This window comes from Mesoplodon densirostris, chromosome 14, assembly GCF_025265405.1.
Source record: "Mesoplodon densirostris isolate mMesDen1 chromosome 14, mMesDen1 primary haplotype, whole genome shotgun sequence".
NCBI lineage: Eukaryota > Metazoa > Chordata > Mammalia > Artiodactyla > Ziphiidae > Mesoplodon > Mesoplodon densirostris.
In genome coordinates, this window is record NC_082674.1 from 62603360 (window position 1) to 62620605 (window position 17246).

Sequence of the window (17246 nt, forward strand, 5' to 3'; positions counted from 1 at the left end):
GGCTTCAGACTGCGGCCCAGGAGACGGATGGTGGGCGATCCCGAGGGTCCTGGAGGCCAGGGGAGCTGGTTCTCGGGAGAACCTATTTGTTGGACTCCAAACACCCACATTCCACTCGGATCCAAGTTATCTGAGAACTGAAACGACATCCCGGGACGAACTGGAGAGGGTTCAACTGATTTACACACTGGGGACTGGGGTTGGAGTTTCTCCCAAGCCCCAGGCCCCTTATATGCCACCTTCGGCTCCCGCGTGGGTTGAGACGGTTGCGGCGGCAGCCAGACTCTGCTAAAGGGCGGAGATGCGAGAAGACGCGAGATGGGGAGGAGGCCTAGATCGCCCCGCACAAGCTCCAGTCCGGTTTTTGCCTCCGACTGCTTGCTCCGTCCCCACCCGCTGTCCCTCGCCCCGCCCCGCCCCGCCCCCCACCTTGGGGCAGGTGAGCCGCGGCCAATGGGCGGGCTCGGGGCAGGTGCCCGCTAACTCTCGCCTCGCATCGCGGTGGCCGAGCCAGGGCTGGACAGTGCTGGGAGGACCGGGGGCGGGGGTCGGTCCTGGCTGGACTCGGGAGGGAGGGGGCCGGGCTCAGCCCCCAGGCCGTAGAGGCAGCTCGCAGCATCGCACGGAGCCCGCGCCAGTGCCGGCGCCGGGAGCTGCCCGCTCGGCCGCAGAGGCCGGCGAGCCTAGCTGCGCGCCGTGGCCCGACTCTCCGTTCACTGGCTCGCACACCCCTCGCCGCTCCGCGCCTGGCTCGTGGGCAGGGGCTGAGCGCGGGCGGGCGGGCGGGGGAGGTGAGGGGTGCTGGTGTGTGTGCATGTGCCTGGCTGGGTGCACACCCCGCACGGCGGCGGCGCCAGGACGCGGAGCGCTCCCCAGCGCCCGGCTGCCTCGCTCGGCTCTGGCGGCCGCGACCATGTTCCAGCCCACAGCCAAGCGCGGCTTTACCATCGAGTCTTTGGTGGCCAAGGACGGCGGCACCGGCGGGGGCACTGGCGGAGGGGGTGCAGGCTCCCATCCCCTGGCGGCGGCCGCCTCGGAGGAGCCGCTCCGGCCCACGGCGCTCAATTACCCTCACCACGGCGCGGCCGAAGCGGCCTTCGTGAGCGGCTTCCCCGCCGCCGCGGGCGCCGGCCGCTCGCTCTACGGCGGTCCCGAGCTCGTGTTCCCCGAGGCCATGAACCACCCTGCGCTGACCGTGCACCCGGCGCACCAGCTGGGCGCCTCCCCGCTGCAGCCCCCGCACTCCTTCTTCGGCGCCCAGCACCGGGACCCTCTGCACTTCTATCCCTGGGTGCTGCGAAACCGCTTCTTCGGCCACCGCTTTCAGGGTGAGTGCCCACGTTGTGCCCGCCTCGGCGGCCGGCCGGCGCCCGTGCTGAGGTGGCGCGGGGAGGCTCGGGGGCGTGCGGGGCCGTTCAGAAGTTGTTGCCGATGAGGCTGCGGGTCTGCAAAGGCCGATTCTTAAGCAGGGACGAGCCACGCCAGATCCATCCGCGCTTCTGCCGCGTTGGGTTCCCTCCCAGAGAACCAGGTTGGGACCTCTAGGCTCACCCAGGAACGATGCCGGTCCGGACGTCAAGCCCGGGCTCATCCTTGGAGCCTCTCCTGGTCCTCTCTGCGGCCTGCCTTAATCTCTCCTGGCTGAGCCAGTCCCATCCCAGAGAGCGCAGCGCCCGCCGCCCTGCCTGCGACCCAGCTGGACCTGGGACCATACTTCGCTCGCATTTCCACCACCAACTCCCAGGGATCAGCCTTCGCCGGCGCTTGGAGGCAGGGGAAAGTCCACCTGCGTGCCCTGGGTCTGTGGGAAGAAGGGGCAGAGGGGAGGGAAACTGGAGAGTTAATGTTCAGTGGTGAGTGCTCTGCTGTCTTGGGATGTTTGTCAGCAACCTCGACCCGACTTCTCCAAGTCACACGTGCTTTTCGGACCTAGGGTGGGAAGGTTTGAAATGGCAAACTGGCTTCCTCCGCCGCTCGCCGACTCCGGGAACCCACCGGCTGCTGGGGGACCAACAGCAGTCCTCCCAGGCAGGGGGCGGGGGCAGAGGGCTTTTAAGGTCTCAGACAGTCCGAGCCCCCTAGTCTGCACTGGGCAGTGGGTTTGCTAAAGAAGATCCCCCTCTGGTCTCGGTCTCTCTCTCTCTCTCTCTCTCTCTCTCTCTCTCTCTCTCTCACACACACACACACACACACACACAGGTTTCAATGATCTGACTTTCCCAAAAGAAAGAGTTCCATTAGTTGGAGTTCGTTTTCTTCTTTGAATTTGTTGGAGTTTTTCTTTTCTTTCTTCTTCTTATTTTTTTTTTTTGGAGTGTCCTTAATTTGTGCAGTAATTGGTTTAGTTTCCGGTTTTATTTTGTTAGTGTAGACCGGACCTCAGTCTTATGAGGTTCCATGACTCAGAGCTAGGTAACCCTGATTTTAGCAAAACAAATGAAAAGGATGTGGCTAGAGCTTTGGCTCCTGGAGCTAATCCGAGGGTAAACTGGGTGTACACAGTCAAAATAAACTGGATATTGGGTACAATTATCTAGATAACAGAAGAAAAATGATCTCTTGAAGCTTTCGCTATAGCTGCTTAACTGTTTTCACGGAAAGCCGCTTTCCCCGGCCCCGATTTGTCAGACAATTTTCTCAGTCCCATCTGGTCAAAGGATACTGACCCAACAGATCCCACAAAATAAGATAATGTAATTATTTGAGCAAGAATCTTTGTGGGCAGTTTTGTCTGCCCTGGGGATTTCAAAGATTTGCCCAAATCATTTGGAGGGGGGGAAGGCTATGGTGTCAGCCGCTATGGGAAAAAAACCTGTCAATTAAAATATATGTTTACTGGTAAAATGAAGTGTTATTTAAAATTGAGCAAACCACCTCGGTCCTCCATGGACTGGGTCCCCGGCCTGGGTCTCTAAACCTCGCGACCGCGGAGCAATTTGAGAGTCGCGGCTGTTTGTGAACCTTCGGGCCCGGGCGGCGGAGGGACCAGCGGTTCAGAGGCTAGTAGAGAGACAGGGGCTCGGAGAAGAGGGCAGAGCGGGTCCTGACACCTGTGGTCTTTGCTCACTCGGAGATGGCCTCCCGGCGACGCCCTCGGCTTTGGACCCGGCGCTCCACACCCTCCGCGCTACCTTTCCCGCCTCTGGCCTCGCCCGCGCGGGCTTAGGGTGCGAGGGCCGGGGGCGCCAAGCGTCGGGGGCGCCTTGCGAGAGATCCAGCTCCAGCTCTGAGCATCCTCAGTTAGGCGAGGCCGAATAAATCCTCCGCAAAACCCTCTCGGAATTTGCCGCCTCTCCCTGAGCCGTCAGTCCCGGCGGGCACGTTGTCGAGTTGCAAAAACGGTTGCATTTTTCTCCCAAGAACTGTGTCTGGACGCGGAGATGGAGCCAAATGTGGTCGCATTGTTGAACACGGAATCCGTTGGGCACTGAAGGACTTTTCGAATCCTAAGAAGTTTTGGCTTCAGGGCCGGTCATCGTCGGGGCAGACCCCTGCGGCCCGGGCGCCCTTGAGTCCTGCGATCCCGCGGGCCCTCGGGGCTACGAGCCGAGCCATTTCAGGCCCTCCGGCGCCGCGTTTTCTAGAGAACCGGGTCTCTGCGATGCTCATTTCAGCCCCGTTTTAATGCAAGAAGCGAAACCCTACACGAACGAAAAGGAACACGTCTGCGCTCTGTGCGCAGCGCTCTCCAGCAGCGCGTTCCCGGCGCGCAGGGAACCGGCTTCTTCGCTGAGCGAGGCGGTGGGAGAGAAAAAGCCAGCGCGGGATGGTCGGGACCAGGCGGCGGGACGCCGAAGACGGGGGCGGCTTTCGAGGCCTGAAGGGGAGGAGCTGGCGGAGACGACGAGTTAGCCGCACTTCGGTGCTATTTCCCCCGGACAGCAGGAACTTTCCAGGCCGAGGAGCAGCGTCGGGAGGGGGCCGTGGGAGACCAGGCCCTCTGGGACTGGTGATGGTAATGGGCCGGTGCTTCAAAGGGTGCCTTTGTTCCGGCCGGAGGAGGGGGAAAGAGGTTATCTCCGTTGCCGGGCGGGCCTCTCCGTCTCGTAGCCCCAGGCCCCTCCGCCCCGCCATCCGGCCCAGAGCCCCCAGTCTGCCTCGGCCTCTCCAGGAGGGACTGCAGCTCGAGCCCCGGACCTTCGAATCCCTAGCTCCCACCTCCTGCCGCCTCACTCCTGGGAACCTCCGTTGCTAGGTCCCAGCCAGTGCCTTAAAGGGGCCCGCAGAGAAGGCTGGAGGAAAACGGGGCGGGTGGGGTACAGTTACTAGCTCCAGGGAAGACTAAGCCAGCCCCTTTACACTTTTCCACCTGTCCTTGTCTGAAACTGACAGCCCACTCTCAGAGCCCAGAATTACTGCATCTAAACAGGCCACACCGCAACCCAGTCCCAAGCTTGTTCTGCCCTTGTGATCCAATTAAGGGAAACTGAAGCCTTGGTAGGGACGTTTGAGGCCCCCTCTCCATAGGTCAGAGTGAGAGTGGCCCAGGCTCATAGGCACCACCCTAGTTCTTACACAAACAGGCAGCTATTGGTGAGTTTCCCAGTTTTGTACTAAACATACTCTTCCTTACAGGAAAGAGCCCTGATTCTTTTGAAATCAAATCTGTCATCACTAATCAACATCTTGAATACTTTTTTCTGGCCTCTGCTTCTTCTTGGTTGGGTCAGAAGGACCCCTGTGTTTCTGCACATGCAACACAGACTACAGGATACATGCTATCTGTCCCTTCAGGGCATTACAATGAACTGGGCCTATTCTCTCTCCAGTTGAGGGAGACCTCAAGCAACCTACCTTTCCCCTAAAATAGCCTGACTTGAAGCAAAGAGACGTGTATGTCAGGAGGCGCTTGTTGCTTCCATCCTCCACTTTGGGTTTATAAAGACAAACATAGAGAACTCTACCACACAAGTGACCAACACACACCACGAAATTACAAAATAGCCATCAAATCACACACACTGAGGCAGGCTGCAGTCCTGCTTTCTCAGCCCCACACTACTCTTCACACTTCTGCATCCCATTCACTCACAACTCCCCGGTCTCTCCACGCTGCCACTTCACTTCTGACCAATCTGGGCCAGTCAAGCTGCTGAGGCCAAACCCTGCGATCACAGGGGTGGGCTTTCTCTCCCTCTTCAGCTCATTTGTCCAGAGGAAACCACTGTTGGTATTTCACTTGAGCTCAGAATGCTGTTGTTTTTTTGAGGCAATTTATTTTAACATCAGGAAGAAGTGTTTGCTTCCCACCCACCTCTCTCACCTATCTCCGGCCTATCACACTGGCCCTCACTTGAGGCCTTAATCCTTCTTCTTCCCAACTGGATCATTCTTCTCCTTTCTCTCCCTCTTACCCCTCTCTGCCAGACCACCTCCCCTGATCATCTGTCCCCTCCACCACCACAAGCTAAACTTCTCTTCCTTCTGTCAGGCCTGAGAGCCCTGGATCTGCCCCCACCTTGAAGGGCCCAATGGGCAGGGTTCCCTCCCTCCATCTTCCTATGATGTGATCCCACTCACTTTTACAGCAGCACAGATCCAGCCACTTGAAATGGATAAGATGATTGGAAGTTAGTGGCTTCTCCCTCTCAGGCAACTCTGTCTCCCCCCAGGCACTAGCCCCTCATTCCTAGGCAATGCTGTTCCACAGAAAACCCCAACAATAAAGTTTGCCTGTATAGGTGTCCAAAGCCCATGGACGTGGAGAAAGTCATGTCAGGCAGTTTCCACCAGCAGAGGGATATGAACAGTTACCTGGAGAGTTTTAGCCATAGTATCTCAATTATGTGCCCTTGCTTCACTTACAGAGATATTTCCAGAGATGGGAGATCTCAACCGAATTATCCAAACAATTGTCTTAAAAAATGAAACAACAAATCAAATTGAGTCAAACCAGTGGCCGTTTCTGAAGAAATTAATTGGATCAGTCAATCTCAACAACTAACTGTCAAAACATTTCATCTAGTACTTTGCATTGTTGGTGGGTCAGGGTACTGTTATGTGCCACTGCATGAGGCTCCGTGGATGATGTCAGGGCCTGTTTCCAGTCTTGTTGGCATGTGCAACCAAGCCAGAGGTGGTGTGAAGGCCTAGTGGGGGGTTCACTGAGACTGGGGCTGTGGGTGGAAGCTAGTTTCACTTTTGTAGTTCCTGACCCCACCACCTCAGCCCCATCCAGCCCAATGTCAGCCCCTCCTCCTGCATGTACGAGCTGAGTCCCCATGATGGCCAACATTATCCAAGGGACAGTTGCACTCTTTGAAAATCCTGTATGGTAGAAAGGAGAAGAAGACAGTAGGGAGGCTGGAGCATGTATTTACACACGCCCATGCAGAAACCAATATATCTATAGCTATATATATTAGAGAGAAAAATGACGTCTAGATATTTATACACATGTTTCTTCAGCAGGGGATTATTCAGGGATGAAGCAAGGCCTTTTTCCACCAGAGAGCAGTAAGTCTCTTGTGGGAAGAGGATTTTACCTGAAGGCCTGAGGGGAGAGAGGTGGGAAAGCCGGGAAGAAGAAACCTAACTTTAGACCTCCAGGTGCTGCCTGGATGTTGACTTAGCCCCTAGCCTATTTTTACCACTTGCAAGGCAGAGCCTTGGCTTGTTGGAAGGAATTTTCTATGGGCTAGTAGCCTGAGCATTTAGTTGCAAGGCTGGTTTAAGCAGGTGTGAAGGGAGAGTTCCTGGGATACCCTCTAGTTCTTGAATCTGTATTTGGTAGGGGAATGCCTAACAACCTGGCTGTTCCCCTTACCACTCTCCTGACACCCAGCCCCGTCTCTGCTCTTGGTCCACTTTGAGGGAGACATGACGGGGCAAGCCAACAAAACGGGCTTCCCACTCCTTGGCCTCTTAGGTTGCTCCAGGCACTGTGGATTTGGGCCTCACCAGGCCTGGGCCCACTTCCTGGCCTAACAGTGATCTGCAGCGCTGCGATTCCGCGAGGCCCCCTCAGCCGGGAGGTGTTGGGAAAGGGAGTGGACTTACGGAAGGGGCGGCAAAAGAGAAAGAGAAGTGCGTGTGTCAAGGGTTGGAGAGGGCATCGGAGCACTCCGGGGCGTGTGCGAGAGCGCGGTGCGATGGGTAGCTTGGCCGGCTCCCGCGGGCGGCCCGTTGGCCGGGCTGCGGCTCACGGCGCCCTTCTCTCTGTCTGTATCTGCGTGTGTTGCCGTCGGCGACGCGGCCGCAGCGAGCGACGTGCCCCAGGACGGGCTGCTTCTGCACGGCCCCTTCGCGCGCAAGCCCAAGCGGATCCGCACGGCCTTCTCGCCCTCGCAGCTTCTGCGACTGGAGCGTGCCTTCGAGAAGAACCACTACGTGGTGGGCGCCGAGCGGAAGCAGCTGGCCGGCAGCCTCAGCCTCTCCGAGACGCAGGTAATGATCCTCGCTGCGCCCGGGGGCCGGGTGGAGGGGGGGCCGGAGCGGCCGGCCTTGCCCCCAGCCTTCCCCAGCTTCTCCCGCTACCCCTGCGGCGCCCCCGTCACGCCTGTCTTCCCTCCGACTGTATGCAGCCTCGAAGAGGCCACAGGACTTTTATTAAACACTAAGGACCCACCGGGAGGTTGGGATCAAACCTTATCCCGACCCCACTCCCATAGCCCATAGGAGGTGCCAGTTGCCAGAAGGCCGCTGGCGCCCTCGGGAGCCGGCCGAGCGCTGAGCGCCCAAGCCGCGGTCACTCCGCGCCCACCCGGGCCCTCTGGCGCCGTCTCAGCCCTGCGGTTACTGCAGCCCTTCTCCCGTCACTGTTCCGGGGGCGCTCAGGGGTGTGTGGGGTTCCCAGGCCTGTCTCGCACTGGCTTCGCTGCTGTTCAGGGGCAAAGCGGGCAGAGGCCTCGCTGTCCCCCAGCGGGTGTGCTGTGGGGAGAAAGCCCACGTGTCCTCAGGCTATAAACATCAGAAGCAGAGGGATTAGGCGGGAGCGCGCAGCCCTGCTGGGGGTCCAAGGGGGGCACTGATCTCTGCCCAGCCCGGCTGGCAGGGCTCTGAAACTGTGGCGTGTGTGTGCGGGCGTTGGCGGGGCCTGGGGACGGTGGGAAAGCAGATTCTGGTCCTCGGGACCTGTTTCCAATCACTTGAAGGGCTGTTGCGTTGGGGAGGGAATAAACTGCAATGGAGTTGAAGGGGTTTGAACTGGGTGAAATTACAATCACCACGTAGTATTTTTGTAATTGATAATTAGAAAAAAAAATTTAAAGAACTAGAAGGGAATTATAGGAAGGCAGATTTGGGTTTATTGTAAGTAAAGACTTTGCCATAAATAAATGCTGTCTGGAAGCACCGCTAAGCTCTTAGTCCGCCCGGAGTCCAACGTGCGGGGGTGGGTGGCTGCTGCCCTGGAGGCGGATTTCAGTATCTGAATGGGCTTCGGGAGACCTTAACTCCCTTCTGTCCCTGACAGCGCCCAGATTTGCAAAGAGAGAGGTGGGCTGGCGCGGCCCAGCAGCTCTCGCCCGCCGGCATTTCATCTTCCGCTCCCCTTTCTGCTCGCCTCGCCCCTCTTACACCACTGTCCTCCACCCTAGTCCCGAACAGTGAGAAGGCGTCCGGCTGGAGGTGGGGGTGGGGTGTGTGTGCAGCCTGGGGTCTCCCGGGTAGCAGTGAGGATAGATGGAAGGCGTCGTGGGGGAGTCCAAACCCAAACTTCGTCCCCAGCATCCTGCAGCCCCGACCTCACTCTTTGCCGCTCACGTCGCATTTTGCTATCTATTGTCCTATCTATCTGATGCCCTATTTCATCAATGCATTGCTCCCATCTCCGCGGCAGGACCCGGGCTTTTTCAGATTTGCTAGCTGGGCTGTTCTAACTGCAGAGATAAAGCTTACAAAACAACGGACTTAATTTTAAAAACGTTTTAAAGAAAGATATGTTTTTTTAAAAAGAAGTTAATAAAATAATACCCCCTTTTCCCTCTTGGCAAACAGTGTTTTAAAATTGTTGTTTAAAACAAGGTGTCAACTTAAGAATGGTATTTATACTTAACTTCATTTTAAAAGTATTAGTTATTAAATTGTAATTGCAGAAGTGTAAGAAAACAAAACCGTTTATAAGCCCACCATCCACAGATTAACACTTGTTGAAATAATGTCATTCTTTTTAAACTTTCAATTTTTTAGCTCAGTCAGAGCATTTTTAATTGACTTTCTTTCAACTGAACCTATCTGCCTGTCAATATTTGCTCCTAACAATGCCAGTTAGTAAACCCAATGATTTTCTCTTTCATTTTTATTATAAGGTGCTTAAACATATATTTAAAACAAAACCAGATAGAAAATAAAATGTATCCAGCTTCACTAACGATCAAAACGCATGACTAATCTTGTTCCATCTATAAATGAGCTGGTTAAGCATATGAAACAAACAAACAAAATAATAGAACTGTGGGAGATTTAAGCCTGAGAAACCTCCTTGTAGAGTCCTGTCTTTCCAGGTGAGGCCTTTGAGACGGAGAGATGAATTAGGCAGACCACCCCGTGCAGGCAGATGGGATTTCAGTATCTGCCTCCCTGCTAACTGACTGTGTGACCTTGGGCCAGTTACTCAACCTCTCTGAGTTCTGTTTTCATCATCCATAAAATAGGTTGTTTAAGGATTAAAGGCACCTAATATGAACTCAAATAAGATTAATTCTCATCCCCAGTGCTTCCCTTCCTTTTGTTGAAAGTAATATGTCAAATTAGTGTTATAATAAGATCCAAACCTGGAATTCCTGACTCAGTCTTTTTCATCACCAGAGCTGTCTTTCTGTCCCTCTCGTAACTATCATTAAGACCTAGGCTATGTAACTAACTAATTATCTATTTATCTCTCTGTGTTTGCCAGGCAGGCTGACCTGTCATTTCTAGCTATCAACTATTTGTCAAGCATCAGTCACTCCCATCAGCCCCCTGCCATCTACTTCTACTGTCAATATCTATATTCATCTCTCACAGAGAGCTATTTTATATCTAGCCATGTACTTCTGTCTGCTTTCATTAAACTGCCTCTGCAAAGCTGGTTAATTTATATTTCCTATTTTTTATTAATTCTATCTTCTTCTTAACAATAATTCCTATTTACCCAACTGTTGATTATCTCTTTATCATCTACTCTGTTTTACCTTCTGTATATCTACCATCCATCTCAAACTTCCATCTCTATAGATCTTTAGCAGCTGACAGTGTATGCATATGTCTGTAATGGTTATCATCTCATCAGCTCTCACTTTGTCTTTTTTTTTCTGGGCCTCAGTTGCTGATCTGAAAGATTGAATGAAATGAACTCCAGGGTTCTTTTCAGCCTTGAGCTTCTGGCTCATCTATATTCTACTTCTCTGTATTTCTGTATAATCCCTCCTCCAGGTTCTCAGAACTCACAGCATATCTCCCACATATCATAATATTTATAGGACTTTGCTATTGTTTAATAATCTTCCATGTCCAAATGTCAGTCTGTACACTGGTTGCATTCATCTCTCAAAGAAATCTTAAAATGCAGATTCCTGGACCCTGCTCAGGAGATTCTCTTAGGAGTTCCAGGATGGGACCCAGGAAAGATTTTAAAACAGCTCTCTGGGTGATCCTGATAAACAATAGGCCTGAGCATCTCAGCTCTGGGAGGCAGAGGCCAAGCCTTCCTATTTCTTGCTGTGCTCCAGGGCCCAGCTCAGTGACCAGCAAAAAGTAGATGCTCCATAAATATGTATTGAATGAACGGGCAAGTTTCTCTTGATTGTATACTTATCCATATGTTAACTTTACCAGTCATTTCCCTCACTCTCTGCTGTCACTGCTCCCTTTCTGTCCCTCTCCTTCTATCATTCCCTTACACTTTCATAGCTGATTGTTGATCTAGATGATCGAATTTTATTTACCAGTTCATGGATAAAACTTCTAGGAGGGTTAAGCAGATTGGTGTGGGGGTCTTAGTTCAGAGTTCAGGGGTGTCTGTATGCCCAAAGCTCTAGCATGGGATATTGGGGGTGGGCAACCTGAGATGCTTTTTGGGGGTAGGGCTATAGTTTGGTTGCGTGTGGGGTATTTGTACTGGGATGGCCGTGGGTTAATCCAGGAGGTGGAGGGAGGGGCCCTGGGCAAGGGCTAGGTCTTCCTTCTGGCTCTAATTATTTGTTCCTCACTGTTGTGCAGCCCAGGAGTCTGACTGGAGTGAAGCCCATCTAAGCTTCAGTCCTGGTGGCTGGTGGGGCAGACTTGGGCCTGGGTCAGGTCAGAGCCTTGAGTGTGTGTGTGTGTGTGTATGTGTGTGTAATGGGTATATGTAACATATGTATGCCCATAATGTGGAGCACATGTGGGCTTAGTGTGATCAATGCCCAATGGTCAGGTGCTATCCTATGTGCACATGGCATGGAGTGCCTCTGTGAGCCTCTGTGCATGTGGGGGGGCACATTAGTTTTGGGGGGAGTGAGAGAAAGCATTTGGTTGCTTCAGCTGATTGATTGGTTAGTGTTTCCAGCCACTCCTCCAGCTCTGAACCGTTCAGGAGGTGTTTCTTGACCTTCCCTGGCTCAGTTTAGCTGAGCTAAACTGTGAGGGAAAAGCATGCAGAAATATGGTGTCTTGGCCTTGGAGATTCCTCATGCAGTGCCAGGGCATGTGAGGGGTGAGTGACCGGAATCCCATTGAAGCCACAGCTGTGGACTGAGGGAGTCAGGGGAGAGCTGCATCGGTGGAAGTCTCCTGGGAGGCCACAGGCATGCAAGGCTTGGAGGGATGTGTGGGTTGGTGGGAAGAAAGGGGAGGCTTTGAGATTAAGACGGAGCGGGAGTTGTCAAGTCTGGCTACCTTCTTGGGTCCCGAGAGCATGGGTGGTGGGGTCTTAGGAGGCAGGAGTGTGTAGTCACCTACCTATGGGTTTTTCCCCCCAGGGGCATGGTAAGAAGGCTTCCTGCCTGGAATATCTGCCTTTTGGGAGATGGCTGAGAGGGAGATATCCTAGGGACTTGAATTTTAGGGAAAGGTTACTAGCTCGCTGTGTGTTCTGAGATGGACTCACCCCTTCTCTAAGTCTTGGCTTTTCTCCAAGAACTTCTGCACCTCTCAAGCTCCGGGAGTCCAGTGGGAGGCAGGAGAGGGCACGGGAGGTAAGGGAGACTGGAATGGTTCTCTGAGGGTGTGGTCCTGAGCAAGCAGGCAAATCTTGTGATGTCTCCCTGAGAGTGAGGGCAAGCATCCAGGGTGGATTGAGAGAGGAGGAACCAAGAAAGCTCAGGAAGAGTTAGGACTCTAGTTGATGGGGAGTCAGAGGTGACCTCAGTTTGGTGGGGTGAGGGTTGAGCTTCGCATGGCATTGGGCTTGACACTGAGAGCGGGACCAGTTCACATGATCAGATGTTAGGAAGTGGATCCCAGTGGAGAGGGCAGGGGGGTGAGCAGGCTGAGGAGTGGCTTGATTGATGTCGCTAAGCTTCTTTCTAGTATGAGGACTTTCTCTGTGTTTGAGGATGACAGAATAGGAGGACACAGGCTTAAATTAAAACAGAAGAGACAACAGAAGGCCATAAGGAGGAACTTCCTGTATCAGAGTTACAAGACTCAAATGTCCCTTGATAGAGGTTTTTGAACTCCTTGATGAGAGGACAGGTATTCACCTGAAAGTATGCAGGGGCCAGGAGCCATGGACTCTCCCATTTGGGATGGGCTAAGATGGGGAGTGGTGGAAAAGAAGGGATCCAGACCTGGTTCATTCAAAGGTAAAGTCTGAAACATTGGCTGGAGTTGTAGTTTGCTTGTTTGTAAGTTCATCTGTCCATTCACTCACGCACATCTTCATTCATTAATGCGTACAGTGATCAATCTGCTAATGCCTTAATGCCTTCATTCATTTATTCATTCATCCGCAGCAGTTTTACCTTCTTTATCCTACCTGACTCAAGCTGACCCTTGTCCCCTCAACAATGGATCTTCCTCTCCTCCTGTCCCCCCCCAGAAGTGGTTAATCCAATCCACAGTATAAAGAATTAAGAACTGACCCTCTTGTAGAAGTGTCCACTGAACTAAGCCAAAACAGGATCCCATCTCTGCAGCAGTTAGCTCTTTCAAAACCCCCTTTCCATTTAGACCTCAATCCCTCTACCATTGATTTTCTCCTGTTTTCCAGGTTGGCCCAAGCGCCTCTTTCCTAGATCACAGGGCTAGGTCACTTCACCTCTGCCCCACTGGCTGAACGTACCTGGAACATGCCCACTGGGCCTCCAAAGCCAGCTAACACACCACTTTCGTTCTCCCGGTTCCCGTACCATCTGATGAGGAGACAGAGGTTTGAGCAAATAAATTAACATGTTGCTGGGGTCATTGTTACTGAGACAGAAAAAAGCACTAAGGAGTTACAGACAGGTGATGGGGCACATCCAGTCTAGGAACAAGGGAACAGGGTTTCGAAGCCTAAGTAAGAATGTTCCAGGTGGTGTAACTCAGACAAAAGTGGAGACTCTTGGAAGGATCTCGCTTATCAGAAAACTGAGAGACGTTGAGTGAGGTGGGGACTTGGGCGGCCCCAAGGAACATCTCTTTCCCCAAACCCAGAGGGCTCAGAGATGGGTGAGTGGTTCCTCCAACCAGCACCCCAAGTGCGCCCTGGACTTGAAAGGTGAGTAGCGTGCCGGTGTTGAGGGGAGGCAGTGCAGAATAAGCAGGCCTCCTAAGGCCGCTCCCACTGCGCTGGTACCCACCGTATGTGACCTGGTTCCTTTCTAGGTCCTCTCTCCTTTAGGGAAGGGGTTCTGGGGTGACCCCAGCGTTGCCTGGCTGGGGTGTCACTCTTATCTCTTACTACATTCGGAGACCAGTTCCTTTTCTTTTTCCAAATAAAAAAATTACTGGTAATTGTTATCAGTAATGCATTAAAGAAAAGTCAGAAAAGTGGAAAGAAGAAAGACAGGTCACCCATACTTTGGGTACATTTCCTTCTAGTCTTTTTTCCCCATGCATAGGCTTTGTTTTTCCATGGCTGTGATCACACTGTGCCCAAACTGTGCATCCTGCCATTTTCACTGATATTACTAAGTCATAAGCATCCCCTTGTTATTACAGTCTTTGTAAACAGCATCTGGACACTCAGCCCAAGGCTGTTCTCCGGAAGATAGCCAGGCTGCCTGGGGAGAGAGTTTTCGTCCCTGTTTCTAGAGAGCTGCCTCCTTGACCCTAGTAGTTTTCATGGAGAAAGTATTCAGAATTGCTTTTCATTTGTATGTACCAGGAAGCCAGCCCTGGTGTGAAAACACACCCTGTGCCCTGTGCCCAAGAAGTTTTCCTTCTTTGGGCCAGTGATGCTGGGCAAGAGTAGCAGCCTAGGTCCATCCCACTAGAGGCGAGTCCCCTTCTGGAAGGACACTGGGGAGTGTGTGTGGGAGGGAGAAGGTGCAGAAAGGGGCCCTGTGTCCCTGGTGCTGCCCCAGATCACGCATCAGCAGGCTGGCCATGCTTAGCCCTCAGCCAGCCCCTCGGGCTCTCAGGAACACCGCCCCAGGCCTGAGTCACACACAAGGCTTGCACAGGAGTCTGGACGAGCTCACCCACCTACGGGCTGGCACAGTCACAGTGGGCTACAGGGCGGGGGGCAGGGGCCAGGCTGGCTGCCAAATGGTTGTGCCCAGAACCACCCAGGGCCCAGCTAGCCCTGTGCCCAAGGAAAGGTGGGCATGGAATCTAGAAGCCCTGCGCCTGGAGCATCTGCCATCCTCCCCATCTATCTGAGCTGGGACATGCAGGCAATGGGTTTGAAGCCAGCTCTGGAAATGAGGGAAGAAGCCCTTTCCTCACTGTCCACCAAGGCCAGGTACCTCACCTCTTCCTGTCCCTGGCTGGCTGCTCTGTGTGTCATTGACCACTGGCTGCCCTCACACCTATCCTCGTGCTCGAAAATCAACGGGCAAGGCAGATGGTACCATGGAAACCCTGGGGAGGGGTGGGCTGTCGGAGGAGCCCTGGGTTGGGTCGGCTCCATGGAGGGGACAGAGAGGAGTGTCTGGGAAATGTGAGAGTGGGGCATCCTGGGCACGAAGCTACTCCCTGGGCCTGGATGCCAGGCCTGCTTTGGCTGTCACTGCCTGGCTTTATGCCTACGGCCTGTACTTTTCACCCATTCTCAGGGAGTAGGGGCAGAAGCAGGTAGTGTTTCTGAGGTTTGCCTTTAAGCCTGCCCAGGATTCAAGGATCTCCCCTCAGCAGTCACTGCTGCTGCCAGACCGACGTGCTCATCATCATTCCACACACGTGACTTACCGCTCACCACCTGCTTGGGCACCGTGGATCACTCCAACTGCAGTTGGCTAAACCTACCTGCTTTTTAAATGTGCTGTCATTTCAGGAAACCATCCATGCCTCATAACCCTGCCCTTCGGCACCACCTTCCCCAGAGACCCTCTGGAATTCCACCTGAGGTTGCTAAGACAGGGTCCTCTGGTGAAACAGACCAGCCTAGACAGCATGAGAAGTTAGAGCCTCGAGCAGCAGGGTCCGTGACCCTAGGAGCGCTCTGGCTGTCCTGGGCGCTGCTCTGGGTGTGGACATCACCTCCTGGTTATGTAGCTGTGTCCACTCTGCCTCTTTGTGCCACAAAGAGCACAGGGTTGCCCCGGGGGGTGGCACTCACTCCAGGCCATCAGAACCTGTGTGATGGCTTCTTGTATATTCCCTCATTGACTGTTCACATCAACCCTGAGAAGGAGTAATTATTAATCTCTTCTCTAAAAACTGGTAGAGGGCTTCCCTGGTGGCGCAGTGGTTGAGAGTCCGCCTGCCGATGCAGGGGACACGGGTTCGTGCCCCGGTCCGGGAGGATCACGCATGCCACGGAGCGGCTGGGCCCGTGAGCCATGGCTGCTGAGCCTGCGCGTCCGGAGCCCGTGCTCCGCGGCGGGAGAGGCCACAGCAGTGAGAGGCCCGCGTACCGCAAAAAAAAAAAATAAATAAATAATAAAAACTGGTAGAGACTCAGGTCTCTCTGTTCCTGTGGTTCCAGGAACCAGGATGCTTGGCAGTTCCATGACCCCCTCCTTTCCCTCTGTTGAGGGGACAGGAAAACGGCCGCTCTCTGGCCCACTGTGCCCTCTCCCTGGCCCCCCTCATTTGCATCTGGAAGGGCAGACCTCCAGATGCATGAGGTGGCACCGGCCAAAGGAGACAACCCTGGCCTCGGTTTCCCTCTCCGGCTCCCAGCTCAGCCTGAGTGCTGAGGCCCTGGTGGCTGCTCTGGGGGCCTCCTGGGTGTTTCTCACCTGTGCCCCTCCCTCCCTGGCCCAGGTGAAGGTGTGGTTCCAGAACCGGAGGACAAAGTACAAGCGGCAGAAGCTGGAGGAAGAGGGGCCCGAGTCGGAGCAGAAGAAGAAGGGCTCCCACCACATCAACCGGTGGCGCATCGCCACGAAGCAGGCCAACGGGGAGGACATCGACGTCACCTCCAATGACTAGGGTGTGGGCGGTCACAAACCCACGAGGGCGGAGTGCTGCTCGCTGCTGGCCAGGCCCCTCGGTGGGCCCGGCAGGACTCTGGCCACTCCTTGGCCAGGCTGCGTGGAGGCCTCAAGTCACGGCCCCAGAGGGCTTGGAGCCTGGGGCCACCACCGACAGAGGGACAAGAAATGGGCTGGCTGAGGCCCGGGACTGCTCGACCTTCTCCTCAGAGAGCCTGCCTGCCTGAGCAGGCTGCAGGCCACTGCAGCCGCCCAGCCACTCTCCATTTCTCTTATCTCCTTTTTGTTTTGATGCGTTTCTGTTTTAATTTATTTTCCAGGCACCCGCTGTAGTTCTTAGTGATCCCCTTGTGTCTCCCTTCCCTATGGGAATAATAAAAGTCTCTCTCTTAATGACACAGGCATCCAGCTCCAACCCCAGAGCCTGCGAGCCTGGCGTGGTGGATTCTGGCTCTGAGGGCCACTGGGGGTACTGGCAGAGCAAGCTTGTTCAGGGCCTGGGAGCCTGGGGTGGGGCCTCAGAGACTCGATCCATTAACTCTTCTCCTTTCTTGGTGGTTGACCCTGGTCTCTAGCTTCAACTCCACAGCAAGAGAACCTGAGGCTAGATGTAGGGAAGGACCACCCTGTGTCTTGAGGGAGGCTATGCTCAAGTCTCTCCAAACTTAATGAGCAGCGGGAATCAGGCCCAGGTGGGTTGGGGAGGAGAGAACGTCTGTACTTGGCCACGCGTAGAGCTCTGGTGGCTTCTCCAGTTGAGGGAAAAACAGAGGAAACGGGGAGTGTTGGGGGCTGGGTGGAGGGCGCACCATTCACAGAGGT

General features: G+C 54.2%; 1 protein-coding gene across 2 annotated transcripts; it reads left to right on the forward strand.

Annotated features, from left to right (window-relative positions):
• Positions 1-301: 301 nt before the first annotated feature.
• Positions 302-16422, forward strand: EMX1 (empty spiracles homeobox 1). Of its 2 annotated transcripts, none has more exons than XM_060117674.1 (3): positions 302-1328; positions 7202-7386; positions 16255-16422. In XM_060117674.1, the coding sequence occupies exons 1-3, from the start codon at positions 302-304 to the stop codon at positions 16420-16422; spliced, it is 1380 nt and encodes a 459-aa protein (XP_059973657.1). The 2 variants fall into 2 exon arrangements, with proteins under 2 accessions (XP_059973657.1, XP_059973658.1); XM_060117675.1 differs by having other exon boundaries at positions 914-1332; positions 7206-7386.
• The last annotated feature ends 824 nt before the right edge of the window (positions 16423-17246 follow it).